This window comes from Dipodomys merriami, unplaced genomic scaffold (assembly GCF_024711535.1).
Source record: "Dipodomys merriami isolate MVZ:Mamm:240054 unplaced genomic scaffold, mDipMer1.0.p SCAF_94, whole genome shotgun sequence".
NCBI lineage: Eukaryota > Metazoa > Chordata > Mammalia > Rodentia > Heteromyidae > Dipodomys > Dipodomys merriami.
In genome coordinates this window covers 2,946,795-2,972,500 of record NW_027206557.1, presented here as the reverse complement: position 1 = coordinate 2,972,500, position 25,706 = coordinate 2,946,795, and the positions used below count along the sequence as shown (strand labels likewise).

The following is a 25,706-nucleotide window of genomic DNA, read 5'->3' as shown; positions in this document are numbered from 1 at the left end:
AAACAACAGCTGTTGCCATTACACAACCGAATAAAAGGGTGAGAGGAAAAGAAAAAGGACCCTAATTAGTCTTGTTTTAAAAAGCCTCAGACATAAAACTGAAAACCTTCCCATATTTAAGAAAAAGGAGAGATACAATAAGTCGACTTGAACATGGCCTGCTTATAAATATTCATTGGGAAAAATGGGATCGCATTATTTATGCCAGTCCTCCGGGAGCCCTGGCTGCTAATGAACTCTCTGAGCACATGTTAGCAATAACGGGTTCCCCTATTCCACAAGACAAAAACAGGAAGCCGTGCCAAGCTGGTGGCTCAAGTAACTCCCAGGCCTCCACAAGCCTCGGCAGGATGCCGTGGCCTTTCCCCGCTTCCCTGCGCTCTGTCCCTTGCAGCAGGGTCTGTGGTTTTTCTGGTCCTTTGGCTGCGGGAGGTCAAGTGCTTTCCTGAGCCACAGTCTCTTTGGTGTTCTGTCTTCCTGGGCTGTGTCTGGGCCAGGTGCATCCCCCTCCCAAGGCTCTCCCCTCAGCCTTACCTCCTCCATCCACCCCCATCTTGTTGAGGCTTGTTAGCACCCTGGCCTGGCTCCCGCCTCCTGCCTCGGGGACCACCTTCCTGGTTCTAGGCAGCTTTCCAACCTTCCTCCAGCTCACTTCACACTTTTCCCTCTCAGAGGCCAGCATGGGGGTCTTCCAGAGACTTCCACTCTGCTATGGAAATCCTCTGAAAAGCTGATGTAGTCTCTGTGCTACCTGGCCTGGGAAAACAGGGAGAGAGAGAGAGAGAGAGAGAGAGAGAGAGAGAGAGAGAGAGAGAGAGAGAGAGAGAGAGAGAGAGAGAGAGAGAGAGAGAGAGAGAGAGAGAGAGAGAGACAGACAGACAGACAGACAGACAGACAGACAGACAGACAGACAGACAGACAGAGATAGAATCAGTCAAAGAGTGGGAGACAGACACAGTTAGAGAACACAATGTTGGAGGGAAATAAAGAGAAAGGATCTGAGAGAAAAAGGAGAAAGAATCAGTGAGAAAGAGGAGAAAGGAGAGTGATGGAAGGAAGGAAGGAAGGAAGGAAGGAAGGAAGGAAGGAAGGAAGGAAGGAAGATAAGTGATGTGATGTAGGTAAAGGCATGATTCCCAAGTATATCATGGAAAAATCACTCTGCATGTCTGAACTCCCTCTCAGCTTCATAGTCTTTGATGGTACAACAAAGACTTACTATGGGTAACATCCACATCCTGAAAGAAGAAATGGACTGAATTTGATCTGTCAAACACTGTATTTATAGACTGGATGAGTTCAGGGCTGGGATACAGGTTCTGGTTTAGTTTCCACGAGCAAAGACAGAAGGAAGAGGCTGCTGGGCAAGGCCGCCCTGCCTGCAGGCAGCCTGTAGTTCCCTGTGACCAGGTGGGCTTGCACTTGATCTCTACAGAGGTGGATTTGAATATCAGTGAAAGGGTCCTTGAGTGTCCTTAGCTTTCTTTCTCTTGTGTGTGTGTGTGTGTGTGTGTGTGTGTGTGTGTGTGTGTGTGTGTGTGTGTGTGTGTGTGTGTGTGTGTGTGCATGCATGTGCCTGGGAAGGGTGAGGGGCCTAAACTCAGGGTCTGGGCATTGTCCCTAAGCTGTTTTTATTCTAAGCTCTCATTCTGAGCTACAGTGCCACTTCCCCCACCTTTCTTCTATGTGAGAAAAATCACACTAGTATGTCATTTGGGATCTTGTTATTTGTCAGGGAATAAAAACAGGGAAGAGTTCTAAATATCTTTACCTGGCCATGGAACCTGATATTTCACATCTTATTTTCAACATCACCATCTGCACCTTGAGTTCAAGTACAACTTGATTTCTTTGCTGAGCCTGGCATTCGATGAAAAAAAAACTGTAGCACACTCTGTTCCTTTGCACTAACCTTTTGTTTTGTTTTGTTTTGCTTTTTTTCTTCTAATTAGGGTAAAATTCTCAACCGAAAAGGCTGCTGTCCCATTTGCACTGAAAGTAAGTTCATTCTTTTGGAAATGTGCTATTTGTATTATTTTGGCATTTTGTGTGCCGATGAGAAAAACAGTGTTGTAAGTTTTCAGCATATTTTTGATTCTGCAGGGAAAAGATGGGAGGGGGAGGGGAAAGGGGGGGGGGAGGTCTCTCACCTTCCTGGGGAACATCAGCTGCTAGCTCTAACTATGGTGATACAGGGGGAGCTTTTCATCCAAATTCATCCTTAGGAGAAATCAGGGGGACAAATAGTGTGATGAGGTTTTCAAGAAGACCAGATAATTTAATGCCTGTTTTAAACTGCTAATATCATTTGTAATCTTAGTGGCTGAGAAGCAAGGAGCCAGTAAAAGCAAATATCTCTAATCTGCGGGGAGGGTTCTCCTTCTCCTTATGAAACAAACAGCTGTGCCCCTGTCCCCCCACCCCCCACCCCCAATCTCACCTGCCTTCCCCATCCCACATGAGCAGCACCCAGAGAGAAAGCAAGAGGCTGACGGTGTGGTTGCCTCCTGCTATGGTTCACAGAGTTCTGGAAGGTTCTGTCTAAACGTGATCTCATCTGAAAGCCACCTGTGACTGTGCTAGTCTTCTCAGGGACGGAGGAGAGCAGCAGGTTTCATTCAGACGCTACGCGTGGACGGAGGCCTGCATCCATTAGCAAGTTGCCTTTTCAGTCCTCAAATTCATGTAGCTTTGAGATAACTTTCTGAAGTAGGGCACCAAAAGAAGGGTATTAGTAATGCATAGCCAGATTAGTTCCGATGTATGATAAACAGGATCAGCCAGGCCAGGAAATCTATTAGAAAGTATTTTATGAGCCAGTCTGACTTGGAGGAGCAGATTTGCATAGCAATCGAAACCACATGGGAGCATGTTTGCGCTCCCATTTATCTAAAATCAGAGTTTATATTGCTTGAAGTAATCCTGTTTTATTTTCCCTTTGATTGGTTCGTACTTTCAGACAGTAGTGTAGAGGATCATTGTTTGTATGATATACAGAAAACATATATAAATTGATTATTAGTATCTGTTGCTGTTATCTATTATATGGCTAGTATGTTATTTATTATCAGTAGGTAGATATGCAGTGGGTTTCAACATGTCATTTTATAAGTGCGATGCATCTTGAACAGTGAGAGGGCTATGAAACAAGTAGACACTAGAAGAAAGTGCTGGTGGAATGCACAAAAAATTATAGATTTAATAAAAGAGCTTTGCTTTGAAGATCATGAAATATATAAAGTAACTCAAAGGATGTCTGACTCAGTAGGGCTCAGGAATTAACACAGGAAGAAGAATCTGCTGTGGTTAACACACCGAATGATTTCCAAGCACGTGTTCAAACTATTACCTTTAATCATCCTCCCAGAGGCCCGCTGAGGAAACTCTGTGGATAGCTGCTCTGGAGGGGGCTTTCAGCCTCATTCCTTTCCAGATAAACAGCCTAGAATCTACATGGAAAGTTTTCTTCTGTATCTCCATTAGTGGATACAGAAATGCACGAAATGTTGTTCTTGTTTCTCTGTGAAATGTCTCCTTGAGGGAACAGAGGCAGACCTCACGTAGGTCCGATGATCTTCTCGGGTGCCCTTCAGGTTGGGTGAGCACAGACAAACTGCATCTGCCAATCACGTTGCCAAGCTGGAGCACAGCTTGTCAGCTTTGTACAAACACATGATCAACCTTGCCATGTTATCTGAGTTTATGTTCTAGGAATCACAGAAGGAGGGTAGTGAGACTCGAGAGTGAAGCTGAGTTTCTTTATTCATTTATCATTGTGAGATGTCTGCTCCAGATCTTAGAAGACAGGTAACATATCAGAAAGGAAAGAAAAAAAAAAGAACAACAAAAGAAGGAAGAAAAGAAGGGAAGGTAAAAGGAAAAGGAAAAAGACAGAAGGCTAGGCATGGTATCATAGAGCAGATTCACCAGCAGCTACGTTAAATACTGGGCTGTGTGTGTGCCATGGGCCTGAGCTCATACCTTCTGTCATCCAAGAGACAACAGGCAGAGAAGAAAGCCACCCGGCTGGAGGGGCACCGAGAGGACACCAGCTGCACCTGTGTGCAGCAGGTCCAAGCTGAGACGCCCCCGCATGAGGCCGTGTCCAAATCTAAATGATATCATCAGATGGCTGTGTGTCAGCTTCCCCTCATGTTTTTTCTATGGGGTCAGCTCCCTTCCTCTCCAGCAGGTCCTCCATCTTTGCTGTTAAATGCATTCTCCTTGGCGAGGCTCATTTGTTCAGGCTCAGTGGAGAGATGGGATGGCTTCCAAGGTTTGAAGCAGTGCCCAGCTCTTCATGCTACATCCGGGTCGACAATCCTGGTCCTCTAGTGATGGCTACAGACCTCCTACTTGGAAATTCCTTTGTCATTATATCTAGGATCTGGCATATACCTCTCTGTTCATTCTTCCGGATTCCCTGTCAAGTACCAACGCTCTTACGAAATATGGGGCTTCCAGAGTAGAAAAACCATGACCAAGACTGTAGATTAGGGCTAGGGCATTCTCAAATAAGTAAGAGGATCTGTATTTTTTATTGAAACTCAGATTGACCTATGTGCCCTTCTTTCCATGAATCTCGCGTTTTCAACCTCAGCCCAGTTGACAGTTTGCCGGGTAATTCTTTGTTGTGGGCCTGCCCTGTGCATGCCAGGGCATTTAGCAGCCTATCTGGGCTCTGTCTACTAAATACCAGGAGCAACCTTTCCCTCCAAGATTATGACAACCAAGACTTTGCCAGACCAGTGGCAACATTCACGAAGAATGTAGAAGCCAACAGATATTGGGGATGAGAGGTGGTGGTTTGTACCCCAGGTTTTGCCCCCATAAGTCTGTTGGCTCAACTCAGCAGTAGAACCATGTGAGCTTGCTGTTTGTGAGTGTAGAATGCCAAAGACCAGAAGCCTTGGGTTTCGCTGGATATATTTTTATATTTTAATACCCTAACCTGACAAATAGATATGCAGATGTCACTGGCGTGGTTGGAAGTTGCTGCCTTTGCTTCCATTGCTAGGTGACTAGTAAAGTGTGCAGTGCACTCCTGGATGCCTGCAGTGTGGAGTAATTACATGTGACTTCCGTGCTCATGTTCACTCCTGAATTATCTAGCATGTGTATGCAAATGCTCCTTCAGTCCTTTGATGGAATGAAGAAAGAATACCTATACACAGATGAAATAGATGACAGATTCCACATCCCTGGATTCTCTGTAGTTGACATGAATGCCGGATTCTTTCTTGCATTCTCTTCTTCTACAATCATGCAATTTCTTCCTCTCTGAGTTGCCTTGGTCTTGGCAGTGGTTGGGGGCTCTTCCAGAACAAAGAAGAAACAAAATGAATGTATAGAGCAGTTCTGTGTAGGAAGCAATAAGGGGCACCAATCTGCTCTTCCCTGAATGGGTTTGGCACCATTGGTCTGAAGGGACAATGATGGTATTTCAAAACTGGCCAGGAGGCTGGGATGTAGCTCAGTGGCAAAAGGCTTGCCTAGCAAGTACAAAAATGTCCTGGGTTCAATTCCCCAGTACCAAAAAAGAAAAGAAAACTAGCTAGGAAAGCCCTCTTCAATCAGCCCTGTGGAAGGTATGTAAAGCCTTGCTGTCTTTTAGTAGCTTGGGATATACTTTCTCCAATAGAATAGAGTTGAATTTGGTTTGAATGGTTTACTAAAATTTATTTATAAGTTTTTATATTATTATACAACTATTTATAAACACTTTATTAGTACTTCTTAAAATATTTGAAGTGAGCTAAGTATACTTAAAGCTTTTGGGAAGTGCCATCTTAGGACATTCTCACAGAAGCCAGTCTCTCCTGGCCATGGCTGAGTGTCATGTAACTACAAGTTAGTGCCATGTTGTGGTACTTGCTTTGTGTGAAATGTCACTTTATAGGTGGAATCATGACCTGCCATCCCACAGTGAGCTGAATCAGATGAACTATTTGCTTGCAGAATGTCTGTTTTCAGACTTGGCATCAGAGTTTTTGGTTAGAAATGGGGGTGTGGATGTGTGTAGAAAGAGAGAGGGGCTGCCAGAGTATTTATATGAGTGAATCAAATGTCTCTATCAGCTAAACACCGGTGGCTTCCAAAGGTAGCCTGCCCCAGTTGCACAGATCGCAGCCACCTGAGCCCTAGCCATCAACGGCTCCACCTAAAATGCCAGTTCATGTTGGCTGACTATTGTAAGGTGACTTTATAAACCCTCAGGGGTTAATTTCTAGCTATGTATCTGCCCAGCTCTCAGAGTATCCTCTCCCTGCACAGGTCACAGGTAGACAGCCCACGGGTGCAATTTGCCTTTGCTTAGGTCCCCTGGGCTTAAGCCTACAGGTAGCTGGGGGCAGGGTGTGTGTGGGGGGGAGTAAGAGAATCAGAGAACCAGAGTTTTATTAATTTCCCTGGAAAGAAAGTAAACAAAACATTGACCTTGCAACCTGGTTTATGAGAAATGTCCCTGACAGAGATTCTGCAAATCAGATCAAGTTTTCTGCCTCGGAGACTATAAAGTGTCTCCATGTCCCTTCACCTGACAGGATGTCCTTAACTCAGGAATTCAGGGAAACTTGAAGCAGATGTTTGCAGAATGAGAATTGATGGAGCCTGGTGCTGATGGCTCACACCTGTAATACTAACTACTCAGGAAGCTGAGATCTGAAGATTGCAGTTCAAAGCCAGTCCAGGCAGGAAACTCTGTGAGTCTCTTATCCCCAATAAAACACCAGAAACCGGGAAGTGGCACTGTGGTTTAAGAGGTAGAGTGCTAGCCTTGAGCTAAAGAGCTGAGGGACAGTGCCCAGGCCCAGAGTTCAAGCCTTATGACCAACCAAAAAAAGAAAAAAAAAAAAAAAGAATTGATGTTACCAACTTTATTAAGCTCAGCACCTGGCTCCTTAAACCTGGCCTACAGACTGGTCTGAGTGAACCCCACTGGACTCCATACAGAGACCATGCATGAAGAGAATATGAGGAAATCAGTTTCTTTTCTGTTTTCTGTGCTCTTTTGTTTTAATTGATACCATTACTTTAAAATTTCTGGCTGTGAATCAATGTAGAGTTGAAGGGGACTGAAAGCATTCAGCAGTCATTGGTACAATATCTGTCACTGTCCACTAATAGCTAGCTTTGCACTCAGTGAGTTCTAACCCCCGTAGAACTGCCATTGGTAGTAGGAGCTGATCCTTGGTGAGTGTACCACCAGTGTGTGTTTTGTGAGTTGGCAATGGTTACCACCACCTCCACCCTCAGCCTCATCACCATCAGAAAAGCAAAAAACTGTGCTAGTAGCACAGTGGCAGCGAATATAATGTTTCCCATCTGCTCTATGTCCAGACATGGTTATGGGTTGCCCAATTGGATTTCATTGGATTCTCATGGCCATACTAGTGGCCATGTGATATCATCAGCTCCAGTTTACAGCTGAGGAAACTGAGGCTTTGAGGTTGGGGTTACTTTGAACTTAGGGACCCTGACTTTCTACCACAGCTGCCCTCAGGGCCTGGTGACAATTACTTCCCTTGCCTCCTTTGTCATTTCTATGGTTAGAGAAAAGGAGAGAGGTTCTCAAGGGTCTGTAGAGCCATAGATTGGAAAGCAGTTCTTGATTTAATACTTTTTTTTCTTTTCTTTCTTTTTTTTTTTTTTTTTGTCTGCTCCAACTAGGAGACATGGACACTCAAGTTCCCAAGCCTTTTCTACTTAGTAGTATGTCTACTTGTCTGCTCAGATGATAGTGATGGTTCATGTGCTCTGAGCTGGCCAGCAAATAGGCCTGGGTGGTTTTCCATGTCTGTTCATTTTTCTGGTGTTTTGTTGTTTTCCCTTTATTGACAGCTCAAGAAATTGGTAGAAATAAAGATCTCCCTTAAAAAAATTCTTTTCTTGGGCTGGGAGGGTGGCTCAGTGGCAGAGCACTTGCCTTGCATGCTCGAGGCCCTGGGTTCGATTCCTCAGCACCACATAAGAAAAAAGCCGGAAGTGGCGCTGTGGCTCAAGTGGTAGAGCACTCCTTGAGCTGAAGAGCTGAGGGACAGCACCCAGGCCCAGAGTTCAGGCCCCACGACCGGACCCCTCCAAAAAATTCTTTTCTTTTCTTTTCTTTTGCTGGTCCTAGAGCTTGAACTCAAGGCCTGGGCACTGACCTTGAGCTTATTTTGGTCAAGGCTAGAGCTCTATCCCTTGAGCCTCAGCTCCACTTCTGGCTTTTTGGATAGTTTATTGGAGATAAGAATATCATGGACTTTTCCTGCCTGGGCTGGCTTGGAATTGTAGTCCTCAAATCTCAGTCTCCTGAGTAGCTGGGATTAACAGGTGTGAGCCACTGGTGCTTAGCTCTCCCTAAAATTTCTTGCAATATTAAAGTAGTAGTTTTAAACTTTAAAGAACTCTGTGTATAATGCTTACCAGAGTGAGAGAGAGAGCAGGATCATCTAGGAATTAAATGAGTGTATGGACTCTCACTCTGAGCCACCCTCCTACCCTTTCTGGGGGTAGTCTAGCAGGAAGAGCTGAGATAGTACCTGCACATTTTTTCTGCTGAATGAATACTTATGAGTGATAATTGGCTTGCTGGTGATGCCTACAATAGATGTAGCAAAACACAGTAATTCAAGTGATTTCTACAGTCCCACTTTTGGGGGCTTATTTCTCAAATAATTAAAAATAAGACCCATTTCTTAAATAATTAAAAATAAGACAAGGCTCTGAATCATGGAAAGTGGGGGTTTCTGGAAGGACATTTTTTTTCAGTATATGGAACTCTATGTAAGGATTAAGACAGTGAAATAGCATATACTCAGAGGACTAGCAATAACTATAAATTAGACAGTGCCACTGATGAATTAATTGCTCTATTAACTGATAAACACTAAGACATACATTTTTAAAAACCTGTTAAACTCTCAATGAGCTTATAGGCTTCTTTGGGTTTTTGTTTGGGAACATTTTAAAGTAGATGTAGTAGTATTGAATCATTGGGTTACCTGAGGGGAGCGGTGGGGTTGGGAGAGACAGGAGAGACCAATGGAAGGGGAGACACTGACCAAGATGCCCTGTACTCAGAAATGGGCAAGTTGAAAAATGAACTTCTTTGTACTATTTCTTAAAGATAATAAAAGGGATAGCCAAAATACATCACCTTCTTGCATAGTTTTGAATGAAATACACACACACACACACACACACACACACGGCATCTCACACACTTTAGTCAAGCCACCATCTTAAATGTCAAGAAAGATGTATCTAGGTGTGGTTGAAGTACCTGATAATGGTATACCTGAAATACATCTAAATGACCCAATAAATGAATAATGCAGATCCCAAATTAGACATCTAAAAATATGCTTTGTGGAAATCTCTGGACCCAATGACACATGACTATCAGCCACATGGAGGCAGGTTTACTCTTTTATGTCTCTTAGGAACAAAATAAGATCAACGAAAGTTGCCTCTATACAATTGCCCGTTATATCATAGCTGGGTTTGGAGAATGTTAATCCCTAGTGGACTTGGAGAAAAATGCCTTCTGTGCATCTGCTCTTCAAGTCTCACACAATAATGCTGTGAAGCAGAATGTGTTCACCCCGTCTGAGGTCTGTGATCTAAGGTCACAGAAATTAAAAAGTGTGAGGTCAGTTAATTCTCTAATCCCTGCCATTCTGTAGGCCAAACTTTTAAACACTGTTCGATGAGAAGTCATCGAACAATGTTTTTATTAATTTTGGCATTTTGCCTTCAAAAATGTGTGATATTTGCCAGCTTCTCTTTTCTTTTCTTTTTTTTTTTTAAATGATTAGGGATTGAAAGCTGTATTTTCTCACCTTTATAAAAACTTATCTATATTTTTGAGGTTGCTTTAACAAGCTCAGTTTCTTTTTTTTAATGAAAAGTTTCTATTCTGTGTGTGTGTGTGTGGTTGTGGGGCCTGAACTCTGGACCTGGGCGCTGTCCCTCAGCTCTTCAGCTCAAGGCTAGCGCTCTACAACTTGAGCCACAGCGCCACTTCCGGCTTTTTTTCTTTTTGCTTATGTGGTGCTGAGGAATCGAATCCAGGGCCTCAGGCATGTAAGGCAAGCACTCTACCACTGAGCCACCCTCCCAGCCCAAGCTCAGTTTCTTGTATTACAAGTTCCCACCTTTGCTGGCAATATGGCATTATGGCAATGTGGCTTCTTAGCTGCCCTGTGTATTGCTCTTTGCTGTAAAGTTGATGATCATGCCCCATTCTTACTCGTATCATAGTCCCTTTCTAGGTAAGTGCCACTTGAACCTCATTCAACCACATTAGTGTCTTTCAACTATTGTTTCCTGTCTTCTGCTCTGCCCTTCCATTTTCCTTTAGCACACTGGATCTAGTTTCTTTTGCTTTTTGTGTTTTTGTCCTGTATAAGTTCACAATTCTGCCTCTTCCACAACTCCCTCTGATTCCTTCCTCATTTCAGTTTCAGAGTTGTCCAAACTTTGAGGTTCTTAACTCACTCTTAGGCAAGATGCAAATGTGGGAGATCTTCACTCTGGATCATTTGGGGAGGCACATTCTTCTTGGAAAGTACTGCATTTGAATTGTATTCACAGTTGCAACTTTTGATTCACCAAATTGTCTTTGTTGGGAGTTGGCTAGAGGGGTCTTGACTCTTTCCAGTGCCTAGTTATTGACTGAATTCTGGCACCACCTTCTCCCAGCTGCACAGGTTTTGAGCCTTAATGTTATTTCTCATATTTCTGGCATTTCTCTCCCCTGTTGCTAATCAGTCATCAAGTCTGGTTGATTGTCTCTTTGCGTTGTTTTTCTAATAAATAATTTCCTTCTCATTCCCACGGCAGCCAGGCCCCCAACCTATTGCCTGCAGCAAATCTCTATCTCCTCTTCAACTCGTTATCCACATCCCCATTAGAAACCAAACCTGCAATTCCCCCGTGTTTGTTTTAGCAAATGCTAGAGCTCAGGGGTGGGTGGTCATGAGTAATATTTCAGAACAAGGCCCTGTGATTAAAGAGGGAAATTCGAGATAAAGCCTACGTACATGTTTCTGTGCTGTTCAATCCTCAGGGCTCTTTCCATGGCAACGGGCATAATGGCAGTAGGCATGCTAGACTCTCTGGAGGGTGATGGGGTCTGCTGTGCCTTCCAAACTAAGTTGCACAGCTTTGAACAAGGTTTTACTTGTTTTGGGAGTGCAATAGGCAGGGTTGATGTTTCATGGGAACCATGTTCAGAAATGTGGATTCTCTGAAATGTATTTAAACATCTCAAGCTGGCAACCAATCTCAGGTAGATTTATTTCGACAACCGGAGCATCTCCCAGCTCCTGAAGCAATGCCCCACTCCAGACAGATTGACCTCTCCTTCTTCTTACCCAGATCTGTGGTTTAGTGGTTTTCTTCTTTTGGCCTAGTAGACTATCTTCTTCCTGGCCTCCAGGAATCTTCCATATTAACTCAATTCAGGTCATGTTTTCAGTAAATCTATACTTTTATTTGTTTGGTTGTTTTCGTGTCACTGGGGATTGAGCTTAGGGTCCTGTGCTTGCTAGACAGGCCCCAAATCCTTTTGTTTTTAGCTTGTTTTTCGGATAGGGTCTTGTCCTAACTTTGTTTGAGCTGATATCTGGCCCTGATCCTTTTACCTCTGCCTTCTGAATACAGTCATGCCCTTCCAGTCAGATCTACATTTTGTATGTCTGACAGAGGCCACCGGCCCACCCTGAAGATGGTGGCCAGGGAGCCAAAGCAGTCCATCTGTGCTCAGGCTGGCAGACAAGAGGTCTTCGTTGTGGGGCCTTCCCGGGACCCTGGGCACCTTTGGAGGCTGGAGCCTGGGCACCCTTGGGAGCTGCAGCCTGGGTACTTTTTGGGGCTGTAGCCTGGGCACCCTTAGGGGCTGTAGCCTGGTCACCCTTAGGGGCTGCGGCCTGGGCCTGAGCTGGAGTAGTGGCTGCAGCCTGGGCCTTGGTTTGTGCCTTGGCCTTGGCTTGTGCCTTGGCCTGCAACTTGAGTCTTTTATTTTTTTATTTTTTGGTCATGGGGCTTGAACTCTGGGCCTGGGTGCTGTCTCTCAGCTCTTCAGCTCAAGGTGAACATTCTACCACTTGAGCCACAGAGCCACTAACTATTTTCTGGTGGTTAATTGGAGACAAGAGTTTCATGGGCTTTCATGCCTGAGCTGGCTTTGAACCACGATCCTCAGATCTTAGCCTCCTGCGTATCTAGTCACTTACAGTCTTCTTATTCATCTTTATTTTAGTAATCAGTAATGATCTATTTACTGGATATGCATAGCATTTATAGTAACAAAACTAGTAATCATCTCTGCTCAGCTTGAGGACAGGTGTCATGTAACCAAGAATCAATTATATTCTTGGTACATTTAACAACCCAGCAAGGTAGTTGTCCTTAGATTTATGTTTTAGGACTGAAGTTACCAAGGGAGTTTGAACATGATGCTATAGTCACTAAGTAGCAAGACCCGGACAAACACAAGACTCTCCTCAAAGCTATACCAGGGTACCACAAGGCACACTTGTCAAACAAACTCTTGGCTCATCAATGAGGGCTATAATACATTCAGCACAGAGATGAGATGAGGACTAAAAGAGATAATGAAATATAGGATTTATCTGACATGGTGCCTGGCATAAATGGCATCTTTCATACTAGTTATTTTGCTAAGTGTCTCAGTATCCTGTGGATACTGTAACACATCATCACAAATCTCGTGGCTTAAAATAATATGCGTTAATTATCTTACCCATTTTGGAGATTAGAAGTCAGAAATGGGCCACATGGCAGGGATGCTCAGGAGAAGTGTCTTTTTCTTGCCGTGTCCAGATTTTAGAGGCTGCCCACATTCCTTGGCTCCTGGCACCTTCCTCCAACTACAAAACCTGCCATGGCAGGTTGAGGTCTACTCATGCAGTTTCCCTGCAGGGTGCCCCTGCCTTCCTCTTTCACAAAAGACTCCTGTGGATGGTCTAGGCCATGTTCCCCATCTGGGCCAGCTGTGAGCCTCCTCAATTCCATCCCCACACAGCCTTCTCTGTTGACAGGAAATCACCCTTTCCACAGGCCTTGGGCCTTCGGATATCCATTTCTTTGGGGACATTATTCTACCTGTTACACTTGGTCTTGGGCTTAGGACCTAGAGCTCATATTATTTTCTCATACTATTATGACTGAATTTTATCATTTTTGATATTGGACTTCCAGAGAAGGGAGATAACTTGATGTTAAGAGAGCATAGGATTATCTTTCTATGAATCTATGTATCTGTCTATATATGTATATATATATATATGTATGTATGTATGAATGTGTGTATGTATGTATGTATCTGTCTGTCTACCTCCTACCTACCTACCTACCTACCTACCTACCTACGTATTCTTCTTATACAGTCCTGTACTAGGTACTTCTAAGTGTCCATAAACTTTATATGTAAGAAGCTTAAGGCTTGATTAAGGAGTAAGTATATACTATAACTATCAACTAGAGTAAAAATGGATTTATCCTTAGTGGCTTATGGTTTTGGTGACAGGAAAAGTCAATAGAAGTATAAGATAGACTATTTGGAATCCAAAATGTCCCAGACACTCAGAACCAGGTGGCCAAATTTGCTTCCAGTATTTAGAAGAAGGAGATGACTTCTTGAGGGTAAAGGCACAGTAGTCTGTGTGACCCAGCACTGGCTCTGAGAGAAAGGGCAATCTTGGGATCTGTGGTGAGAGTTGGGTAGACACAGGACCAGATGAAGGGTGGTAATGACCTGGGCTCCAGAGGACAAGCCAGGAGGAGCAGACCTGGCTTGGACCTGAATTTATTTTAGAGCAACTCTTTTGAAGTTAGAGACATTCCCCCTCCACCCTCCCATGCTCTTTTGTCTGATGTCTGTGCATATATAGAGTCATGGAAAGATATAAAAGCAAAATCATATACTCAGCAAAATTCCTGTGCAACTGTTTCAAAAATAAGTTTATTCACATCCAGGTTAATGACTGCTTCTGGTCCTTCTAACAGAAAGAAACCCATTAACCTGTCTCCCCCGTGCCCTTGCCCATCCACAGGGAAGTTAGAGGGAGTTCTGGGTTCAGGAAGCCCAGGGTATATGCTTACAGGCACACAGGTACCACCGGGGGAACATCTGTTGGACCTCAAGGACCTTTTGGGCCATCAGTTCTGGATGACCCCTTGTGCAAGGCCAGAGCTCTGCACAGAGAGGCTCACACCCACAGGGGTCACACTCCTTTCTACTGGGTCTCCCTTACTGCTCAGGAGGAGCCCAGGGAACTGTATGGGAGCTGGTGTCTCAGCATTTCCCAGCCTTTCCTCCTTAATCTAGACTCACCATTGCCTTGATTTTTACTCTTCCAGGCTTCCCAGGATCCCTGAACAACCTAGTGACCAAGAGTCCCAGGGCCCTGTTTTCCTGCAGTTGTATTGAGAAAGGTTTAAAGCCACCCACGGGCTTCCTGGTGGTCAGAGCACCACAGTGGAAATGTACTGACCCATGTGTTGGCAAAGCCTCTCCTCTCTGCAGAAGTAAACCACCACAGTTCAAAGTTCTCTGAGTTCTCAAAGCCAAACGTGTATGAATGACTGTAGAAATCTTGTGATATAGTATGTGAAAACTAGGAAATGAAATGTCATGTCTAGAATTACCTTAACTATGTTAAATAACAACACACTCTTCTCTCCAAATTGTAGGCAGTAGTTAATTCCTGGTGCTTCTCTTTTGTTTTATTTTTTGCTTCCTTAGGCTTCTCTGGTTTTGTTTTGTTGTTATTTTGGGGAGGAGAAGGGAGACTGTGCTGTTTCTATTCATTTCTTCTTAATAACATGGACTTGAATAATTTTCCCTTAATTTTCTTTGACGGATGTTTTGAGAGTAACTACAGCTCTCAGAGGAAAGGCATTCCATTGGAATAAATACATCCACGGTCAAATAAACATACCCAATGCACTTAAGAGAAAAGCATTGGTGTTACATTTTCAGAGGCAGCAATTTTATTAAAGTATGTAACATCAACATGACGCATCTTAATTCAATATTTTTATCTTTTTAAGGCCAACACTGCTTCAAAGTATATATAGTCATGATAAACAACGACATCTAAGTGTAAATGATAATTAAACATACAGACAAGAAAGAGTAAATGAAATGCCACATGTAATTCCATTACCTATGAGGAAAAAAAATGCATTTTCCCCCCTTTTCACTGCACTCGGATTTGAACTCATAGTCTTGCTCTTGTGAGGCTGGTGCTTTTCTGCTTGAGCCATGCCCTCATCCCTGTTTTTCACTGCTTCTTTTGAGGATAGGGCCCTTTTCTTGTCTCTGGTGCTCACCAGCACTGTGAGCTGCCTACTTTAGGCTTGCTAATGATCACAGACAGTAGGCTCACACCACTGCATCCAGCCTCCCTTTGTGGAGATAGAGTTTACAAGACTGGCCTTGAACTGCAGTCCTCCAGTTCTTAGCCCTTCAAATTGTTTAGGCTTGCAAGTATGTACCAATCACTGTGCCTAACTGTAGGTAGAGAAGGGGTCTTGAGAACTTTTCTTCCTTTAACTGGCCTCAAACCATGATCCTCCAGTTCTCAAGCTACCCAATAGCTAATATTGCAACAAGCGCGAGCTACAGTCCTTGTCTTAAACATATTCTTACTAATATTTAAGTTTATACCCTTCAGATCTTTTTTCCCTAGCCATCTCTTTGTGTATACATAAGTAGGTCTAACAATTTGACTTCAGGACTATGACAGGAAGTTGTACCAGGAGAAGTGGGCATGTTTCTCTTAGACACCCCAGGCTAGTTTCAAGATGGTTTGTTTATATATGTCCTCTCTCTGTCCCCCTACTCTGGGGCCAAGCTTTCCAGAAGAGTGTGACTGGACATCTGGACATCTTGGACCAGTGCTCATTTCCTGGGGTCTGCTGGGAAAATAGTTTTGTGAGGACACGCTTGATTTTTGTTCCCTGAGTGTTCTCTGGACCTCTTTTCAGCAAGCTGGTTTCCGTGACCCTCAGATTCTCACTTTCAGACATTCTCCAGCACACGTGTTCGCTGCTCCTACAGGATCTGGCAGGGGGAGCTGGCGGTACCAGGAAAAGGGGCCACGGTTTCAAAATTCCTTCAGCTTATGATGCAAATGTCCCTGACTGCTGCACATAATTCTCCGGCATCTCCACAGTCGTGAGATTTTCTTGGCCTCTTCTTTCTTGCTGTCATAGAGAAGAATCATCCTGATTTCCAAATGCTTCTCTTCTATAAGTTAGGGATTCTTGAAAAATATCTCTCCTGACAGCTGGGTCCACGCATGCTTTCCTTTGCTCTAGTCTCTTTGCACCTCCCCACTGCTTCCTGCGATCTCTCAGCAACTGGAGGCAGCTGACTTTCTGTTGTTTCTTTGAGGTTTGCTTTGTGTCCCATAATTGGTTCTATCTGCACTTACCCACATTTTGACTCTTGAAAACAAGGCAAAACCAAACCAAAAAGCATAAGGAGGAAAGGAAAAAGTTGTCATTGATGGTTGTACCATCAAGAAGTAGTCACTGTTTATAACCTCAGTGTGTGTAATGTTTATTTAAAGAGAGTTAAGATCACCCTGGAGTAGAAGAATAAAAATCCGTACAGTCGATTTCACATAAAATGCTTGTGTGTTTCCCCTGTCATGAAGATGAACCACAACTTTGTCTGTGACTGGATCAGTCATTTGTTGAATCTACTAAAGTGCTTAGTGTTCCTTTATAATCAATGGGGATTCTAGACTTACTGAAAGAGCACTGGAGTACGCTGCAGCTGCTGTCGTGAATGATCGTTTTGATGTGGTTGTGGCTAGGGAAGGCTCGTGTGGTTCCAGGAACAGGGACAAGATTGGCCCCCTTACCCCCATGCCTGCTCATAATGGAGAACTCAGTATCCTCACGAGTAGAACTCCAGCCCCACTGTGGTGCTTGGCATTTCCATGTTCATCTATCACAAGCTCAAGAGCCTTGCTTTGTTCTGAACTTGCTTGCAAAAAGAGGTGGAGTTAAGGAATCTGATGAAGACCCATCTCTTGGGTTGCATTACCATTACTTGGGTTAATATTCAATCCTTTTGTGCCATGTGGTAGCTTTAACTCCAAACTCTCATTCCTATGATGGTGCTTGGGCATCTCAAAGACCTGCCTTGAACTCAGTCAAACTCAGCAGCATGTTTCTGCCAGGGATGGCTTCTACTTGTCAGACTGTGAGGGTGGTGTATGATGTACGATAATGGACAATAATGTCAGTTGCAGCCCCTGTTGAGAAAGGACTGTGGTACACCATGGAAGAGCTTAGGAGGGCTAGTCAGGTAGATGTGTAATTAAGAAGCTGGAGCCAAGCTGAGCATTGGGTGGCTCACACCTATAAACCTAGCTATTCAGGAGACTGAGAACTGAGGATTGTGGTTCAAAGCCAGTCTGGGAAGAAAAGTCGCTATGAGACTCTTATCTCCAATTAACCACTCAAAAACTGGAAGTGGAGCTGTGGCTCAAAGTGGTAGAGTGCTACCTTTGAGTGAAAGAGCTCAGGGACAGTGCTCAGGCCCTGAGTTCAAGCCCTCTGACTGACAAAAAATAAAGACGCTGGAGCCATGAATAACGTCCAGCAAAAAATGGTAAAACTGGGACAGCAGGAAGCGCAACCAGTAAGAGAGTAATTAAGAACAGAACTGGTGGTTAAATTCAAATATTACTTCTTCTGCCGGTTCCCCAAGTAGTCCCTTTTACATATTTTATTTTATTTTTCCTGTGCTGGCAACTGAGGCTTAAACTCAGGGCCTGGATGCAATCCTTAAGCTTTCTCACTTGCCACTTGATCCACAGTTCCACTTCTGGCTTTTTTTTTTTTTTCTGCTTTGGAGATAAAAGTCTCTGAGATTTGTCTGGCCCATCTGGCTTTGAACCAAGATCCCTTCAGATCTCAAGCCTTCTGAGTAACTCTAGATGTGAGCTTTAGGCACCATCTTAAGTTCTTGACTGAGTCAAATGAAAGTAGTATGGAGACTTTGGTGCAGTGTTGTTGTTCCTACTTGTTTGTGTACATCCTGCTGATATGTATGTGGGTTATGAATGAAGGCCAACTCTTAATTGTCTGCAGTAACTTTTACTCATGGAAGCATGTCCAGGCTGTAAACTAAAGATGCTTTAGAAACCCAGAGATGTTATAAGTACCTTTTAAATGTCAATGTACTAAGAAACATGAGTTTATTATTATTTTTTTTAAAACCTAGCTTTCCTTTTACAGTTGATTTCCCTGAGTGCCCCTCCTACTAAGATCCTCCCTTAGCTGCCACCGCCCCCCCCCCACACCACCACACACCCCTAGTGGATTACAGGGTGGGGACCTGGTTTTCCCATGAACCCTCTTCGCACTTGTGACGATATTTTATCTCTCGCTCATCCGCAGAGCCTGGCGTCTGCACGGTGTTCGGCGATCCCCACTACAACACTTTTGACGGACGCACATTTAACTTTCAGGGGACGTGTCAGTACGTGTTGACGAAAGACTGCTCCTCCCCTGCCTCGCCCTTCCAGGTGCTGGTGAAGAACGACGCTCGCCGGACGCGCTCCTTCTCCTGGACCAAGTCGGTGGAGCTGCTGCTGGGCGAGGGCACAGTCAGCCTCCAGCAGCATCTCACCGTGCGCTGGAACGGCTCGCGCATCGCGCTCCCCTGCCACACCCCCCACTTCCACATCGACCTGGACGGCTACCTCCTCAAAGTGACCACCCGAGCAGGTGGGGCCTCCGTCGCCTCCTCTCACCCTTTGCTCCGCTCACACCGCCAATGCTGGCCCTCCTGGATATGGTGGCCCCTGGCCTCTGGCTAGGGGCCCCTGAGACAGGGAGGCACCCAACTACTGACCTTGTGTTGGAGATGGCACCGTCCTAGGGCACTGGCACCACCTGGAGCCTTACATGGCACCAGGGTCACGAAGAGTTTTTGCCTCCATGTGCGTACATCCAACAACTTTCCATCCTCCTCCTGAAAACAGAAATGGTGCCTTCTAAATCATCTCTGTCCAGTTTCCTTGCTCTCCCAGGGCTCTGATGTCCAGCTTGGAAGTGCTACTTCTGTGCAGTTACACATCTGGGAGAAAGAGGGCTTCCTTCTGAGCATCTGTCCAAAGGTCTCAGAGGAGGGGTGGGGTCCTCAGAAGGAAACTTCCTAGTGTCAGTGGTATTCAACACAAACACAAATGCCCTCGGCAGCAGCGCCATGGGGTCCGCTCCCGCTCTGGTGTGCTGTGCTGGCACCTCTCCTGTGGGGGTGCAGATGGCAGCATGTGTATGGGGGGGAGTCCTGCCCACTCGGGACAGGAGGAAGGTTGATGGCCAGAACCCTTGTCCCCTAGAGGTTGCCTAGGGAGACCAGCTTTGGAAGTGCAGCCCTCAGCCCAGCCCTTGGCCACATAGGGCTGGGGCTGAGGCTTTCTTGCTATCTCATGCTGCTGTTGGTCTTCTGGGCATCAATTTTTATTCTCTGGGTAGACATTTGCTCTTGGCTAGTAGTAGTGGTCCATGGCACTCTCTCCTGTGTCTGTGAGGTGCTTCATGAGAAAAGCATTGTAGAAGTCCACTTCGGCTTCGGCTTCTCATCTGCTGAGAACAGACTCAGCACACAGGAGTGCTCACAGTGAGTAGTGTCATGGCATCAATCCAGATCCAGTTCCCTGGGTTGTCAGCATCTAGAGGGGAATCATTTGAAACAGCTCTACCAGGCACCCTGGAGGGTCTGTAGAGACCATTTCTGTTGGAACTTCAGAATCCTCGTCATTGTTCCCCTTCAAGCCAAAATATATTTTGATAAATGGATTTTAAGTCCATGGCATGCCAGTGTAGCCAAAGAAAGAAAAGTAGCGTAGGTGAAGTCCTGGGAGCTTTTAGTCAGTGAGTAAGTCATCATTTCTACAAGACAATGTTAAGGATTCATGCATGGGGAAGTTCAGAAAAGGTGAAAACCTCCTACCTTCACCAGGCAGGTACGCAAAGCTCTCCTCATTCATCTAGAAGGATTATGTCCTGCTCAGGACAATTCAGACATCTGTTTTTGTATCTAAAAGACACAGCACCCTGGCAAATACAGATCCCAGCTCATTTCTTTAAAGGAGGCAAAAGTTTGGGGCCCACTGTTAAGTAAGCCCAAGTGTTATATAGAAGTAATTAGAAGCACCTTGCCTATCTGTTTGCAAGCCAGCAGAAGACAAGGGAGTCCACTGATATGGAAATTATTAGTCAACCCTGGGCTCCTTTCTCAAAGGACTCCTGGGTACTGGAGATTACTCACAGCCCAGGAGGTTCCATGCTGTTTCATGCAGGACTGGCAAAGCCTCTTCCTGAAGCTTCCATGTCATAAAAATGAACAAGAGGACGAGGCAGCTGAGAAAACAATAATAGATCATAAATATCATAATGAGATTAGTGAGTTTAGCTATTCAAAACCTTGGATTCCATTTTATATTTTCTTTTTTTTTCCATGTCTCTTCCCATAACACCCAGCTGAACAATTTTCTGTAGCCTGTAGCACACAAATCATGCAATATTCCTCCTTCATTCCTAGGGATGAAGCACTTGACTTTCACTTTGCCCTTCTGGGTTTCCAGACAACAGTGCTTCAGCCTGGTCCAGCCATGTCCGATTGAACTACACCTTAGGGAGAGTTTCTTCATCATCTATTGTCTATGTGAAATATCTCCGTATTTCCTTAGAGTGTTGTTCTTTGGTAGTGTTTTGCATTATTCCATAAGCTTTGTGTGATCAAAGGGTACTGTCTTCAAAGTGCCTGCTTCCTTGTAGCCTGTATCTGAAAGGGGAGCGGAGGGGATGGCTCTTTGTACCTGTGGTTTACAGATTTAGTGCTCCATGATAGAATCTGGCAGAGCACCAGTGTAGTTTGGGTGGAATTAGAATGCCACTATTTACCTGCTACCCTGGAACCAAGGGTTAGTCAATTGCACATTGCCCCAACAATTGGCATTTAGCAGACATATATATATGTGTGTGTGTGCGTGTGTGTGTGTATGTGTGTGTGTATGTATATATATAGATAGATAGATAGACAGACATATATATATATATATGTGTGTATATATATATGTCTGTCTGTCTGTCTATCTATCTATCTATCTATCTATCTATCTATCTATGCATGCACCATCTGAGCTTTCATCAACTCTACCTGATACAGTTACCTTGGAAGCAGTGCACGAGATACTTGGCCTTATATTTCATTTTTGGCCAGTCTGGACACTTTGAATCCTGCCAGTGCATCCTGCTTCCCATCCCCTTTGGGTGGGGGATAGATCAGACAATCCTCCATTTTTTTCCACATGGCTACAGTGTATCTGTAGATTTGGGGTTTGTTTTGGTTTGGGATCATGGCTGCTTTGGTTATTGTCTATGTAAAGGGAAAAGGGATACAAAAATCTACAGGTCCAAAACCAAAGAACAGGACGCACACACCCCAACCACAGCCTGAGTGAGTGGGCTGGAGGCGGCTCTCCTATCTGAAGGGTGAAGAGCCAGGTGGGGAGCAGAGAACACTAGAAGCTTCACTAACGTGGAAGGAATGTGGTGGCAGCTCACATCCCCAGATGGCACATGTGTTTCCGCTTTAGTCTCCGAAGCTGCCAGTTATTTCTACCCAATTTCTCATGTGGAGAACTAGGAAAGTCATCCCAGCTGTGGAGAGGGTGATTCCTCCCCAATGTTTTCCTCTCATCCAATGCCTATTTAAGATCTCATTTAGAAGAGCAGTGCCCTGAATTACTACTTACTACATTCCTGCCTTTCATGACTGTGATTGGCTTTGCAGGGATCTTTCTCTGTTAGAGGAGGAAACCAGTATTCACGTGAAGACACATGTCACCCATACAGCAGTAGGCACAATTGTCTGGGGTAAGGTAAGTCACCTCTCCTGGTGACTGGACACTAGACAGTGATAATCGTCTTAAAGAATAAGAATGAAGAATGGAGAGTGAATTACAAATGACCCTCATATTTGGGGGCCATGTGTTATGAATGAGATGTTCTGAATTTGCAGAAGATTTTACTGAACACGGAGGGTCTGCATCTTTCCAAGCACGCACAGACCTCCAGTCACTCCGAGAAAGAATACATTGATGGGCTTTTTCCCTGTGAGTTGAGTTTCCATTGATTCATTTTCCCAAAGTTTCAGATTTATTCTATCATTGTCAGAAATGACACTGGAGCACTTTTAGGTGTAAATTCTCGACTGCTCATGGCACTTGGAATGATGGTATTTGCTTGCTGTCTAGGAAAGAGATTTGTAGTTTGGAAAATTTTGCAACATGGAAAGTCTTTGGAATTATGCACTAAAAGTTAGACTTTGTATGGAATTGATTTTCTTCCCTCATTTCTCTTGCAGAGTAACTGCCTGACTGCAGGCACATGAGGCAAAGTTTCTTCTATACCTCGGAGAGCGTATTACAAATCATTTTATAGTTTGCCTATTTTCTTTCTGACCGATTATTTCAGGGTCTTAACTAGCATGAAACTCTCAATTTCTTGGGCTTTGTGGATTCCATGGACCCACATTACAAGGGTCATTTGTTCACATCCTAGTAGATGGCGGGGTATGAGAACATGGAAACTGTTTTATGTGACAATTGTGGTTGTCAGAGTCCACACCATGTTCTCACAGAGGGCCATGTGGGTGGGTGGCCTGGTGAGCAGGGCTGCTCACACGCTCTCTCTTTTCTTCTTTCCCAGTCCTGTTACTGTGTTCTCTGCACCAGATTATCCTCAAGTGACACATCCCCAGGACCTTTCTGGCTACTTTTTCCAATCTATTTAACTGTTTTTTCTAATCTACTTAACCCAGCCTTATCCTGAAAGTATGAGATTGACTCTACCATTGGAGTCAGACTCTGGTCCCTGGGTTCCTTCCCCATGAAGCACTGGCTTCCTGTTTTGTTTTTCCCTCGCCCTGATAAACTCAGTTCTAGACCACTGGCCTGCCCTACCAACAGCTTTCCTTAAACCAGCTCAGTCTCATGCCATTTGTGAGACTTGTTCCAGGGAAATCTATATGATTAGCCTTCTCTCTTCTAAGACCATATTCAGATTCAAGTATTGCCTTCCAGGTCTTCCCTTTGGGTGGTCTGTTGCATTGTTCTGATGTTGTGACTTTATGCCAGCATCACATCCCAACAATAGCCAAGTCCTGTCTTTTCACTCTGTTTAATCCCCGCCCCTCTCCTTCCCTTCCTCCCTCCCACCTATTGCCACCTGGTCCCCCAACTTCTGGAAATATTCATCTTTCAGGAACAGAGGCAAAGCATTCTCGTTTTCAATACATATGTAAGCCATAAAGAACCACTAGAAAATTTTTGTCTCTTGCTTTGGGTTGCACCTCAAAAATCTTTTCACGAAGATTTCCGTTCTTTTGTGGAAAGCATCCTCTTACCCAGTCTCATAGTAGATTTGAGAGTGAATTTCTAATTAGAATTACCTCTAGCTTGAGGGGTCTTTGGCTACCAAGTTGTAAGATGGCATTTCTGGAGACATGTGCTTATTTTCAGAAAAGCCTTGTGATATTTTAGATAATCAGTTCAGCCAACCAAGAAGGGTTTATATCCTGTACCTCTGACGTGAAGGTAGTTTCCTTGATGAGCAAGGAAGCATTAGGAACTTTGGCCCATGTTCTCGAAGCCTACATGCCTCCACCCCAGGGTGGAGGCCAGGTAGAAGGGCTTCCAAATTACTCCCCTGAAAGAACGTAGGTCAGAGTTCCACATCTCAGGAAAGACCGCACAAAAGTGACAACCCAATTGTTTTCATTTCTGTGACTGCTGTCCTTTGAAGAAGATGTACACTGCACCTAGCTATTGTTGTAATGTTTCCATTGTGACACATAATTAGAAAACGTTTCTTTGACATGTAGAGAAATAATTATCTAGGAGGATTTCTAAATTGAAAAACAAAATGAAAATGGCATTGGGGAACTACTCTCTGTGCTTCTTTCCCTCTTGATGTTATGTTCATCACAGGATCAATGAAGGCATAAGTTTGACTAAGAGATTTAGAAAATAAATAAATAAACCCTGGCGTGGTGTGGTCAACGAGGCCACTATCTATAGGGATTAAAACCGATGGATGTTTATGAGGGCAAATCCATGCAACTGAAAATGTTCACCTTTAATAAGTGAGAGATATATGTAGTTTATATGCAATTGAAGGTGGTGAGATTACAGATCCTTAGTGTTGCCTGTTAGGACCTGACAACCGTATGGACTGGTATGCAGGTATGTACATTTGGCAGATGATTCCAGGGTATTTAATCCCCTTTATTCCTTCTCCTCTAGGTCTGGAAATATCCTGGGATGGGGACAGTTTTGTGGAGGTCATGGCTGCCCCACACCTCAAGGGCAAGCTGTGTGGTCTCTGTGGTAACTACAATGGACATAAGCGTGATGACCTGATTGGTGGAGATGGAAACTTCAAGTTCGATGTGGATGACTTTGCTGAGTCCTGGAGGGTAGAGTCTAATGAGTTCTGTAACAGACCTCAGAGGAAACCCATGCCGGAGCTGTGTCAAGGGACTGTGAAGGTAAAGCTCCGAGCCCACCGAGAATGCCAGAAGCTCAAGTCTTGGGAATTTCAATCCTGCCACTCAACAGTGGACTATGCCACTTTCTACCGGTAAGCTCAGAGTGCTGGTGGCTCAGTTTGGGTAATGGACCAAGGATAGACTTGACATTGAACACAGTGGAATGAGTCATAGCTGGTATGAGAAACAAGATCCCTTCTTTCTGTTCCACAGCTGATGTGATTCCCCAATCGGGGAATGCTAGGATGTATTCCAGGTTGATCTTTCGTAGATAATAATTTGATGTCCACATGTTATACCCTGGTTATACCCTAGGGTTTTTCTAGGCTGACTCTAGGATTCAGGAAGGCTCACCAAATTCTGGTCCAGGTCTCAGTATTGCAGGGTGGAGGTGGCTTTCTGAAATGGAATCTCAGGCTACTTCTGAGTGTTTGAGACATCTTGACTGGTGATTCCAGGTCTGAGGAAGGGCTCACAGTTTAGCCCAGACCGAATCTGCACAGGGAAAATAAGGAAGCAAAGGGAAACTATCTCTGCAATTTGGTATGCAGAGGTAGAGGACAGTAGAACAGGGCTCCAGGTTGGAGGAAAGGAGGACTGCCATGAAGAAGAGCCTACTCTGAGCTCCCTTCCACATGAACAACTGGCTGCAAAGGAGGCTTGTGTTTGACTTACATGCTCCTAGGTTGCCTTTGTGCACTGGTGAATCTGGCCTGTTGTATTTCCATTAACTATACAATCCCACGGGTTCAAGAGCTCTGCCTGCCTGTAACTTTGACCACAGGGGGTGTGCAGGAAACATGAGACACACACACAGCCCAAAAGGCCTTGTTTAAGTTTTTTGCCCGTGCCTCTTAAAATTAGGAAACTCCTGTGGTCTGTAACCACTGAGGTTATTTTTACCCTTTAATTGCCACCAGTTTATTTCCCCTAACACTCATTAAATGTGGTCTTTTTAATTTGAAAAAAAACTTGATCTTTAGACATAAAAGATAAAGTTTTATGAAGGGTGGAAAAAAGACTGTCTCTGTCATCGCAGATCCATGAACGAGGCTGGATCTGCCAAGTCATTTGGCTCCAAGTCATCCATTCAGCTCCTCACGCCCTT

The 25,706-nt window shown here is 44.4% G+C and overlaps 1 protein-coding gene across 1 annotated transcript in view; it reads left to right on the top strand.

The window, feature by feature from the left end:
• Bmper (BMP binding endothelial regulator) overlaps positions 1-25,706 on the top strand; it is a 223,551-nt gene that overhangs the window by 131,790 nt on the left and 66,055 nt on the right. The window contains exons 11-13 of the mRNA XM_070014280.1: positions 1,953-1,998; positions 18,436-18,765; positions 24,354-24,690. Of these exons, the coding sequence (XP_069870381.1) occupies positions 1,953-1,998; positions 18,436-18,765; positions 24,354-24,690 (713 nt within the window). The remainder of the gene's footprint in view (positions 1-1,952; positions 1,999-18,435; positions 18,766-24,353; positions 24,691-25,706) is intronic.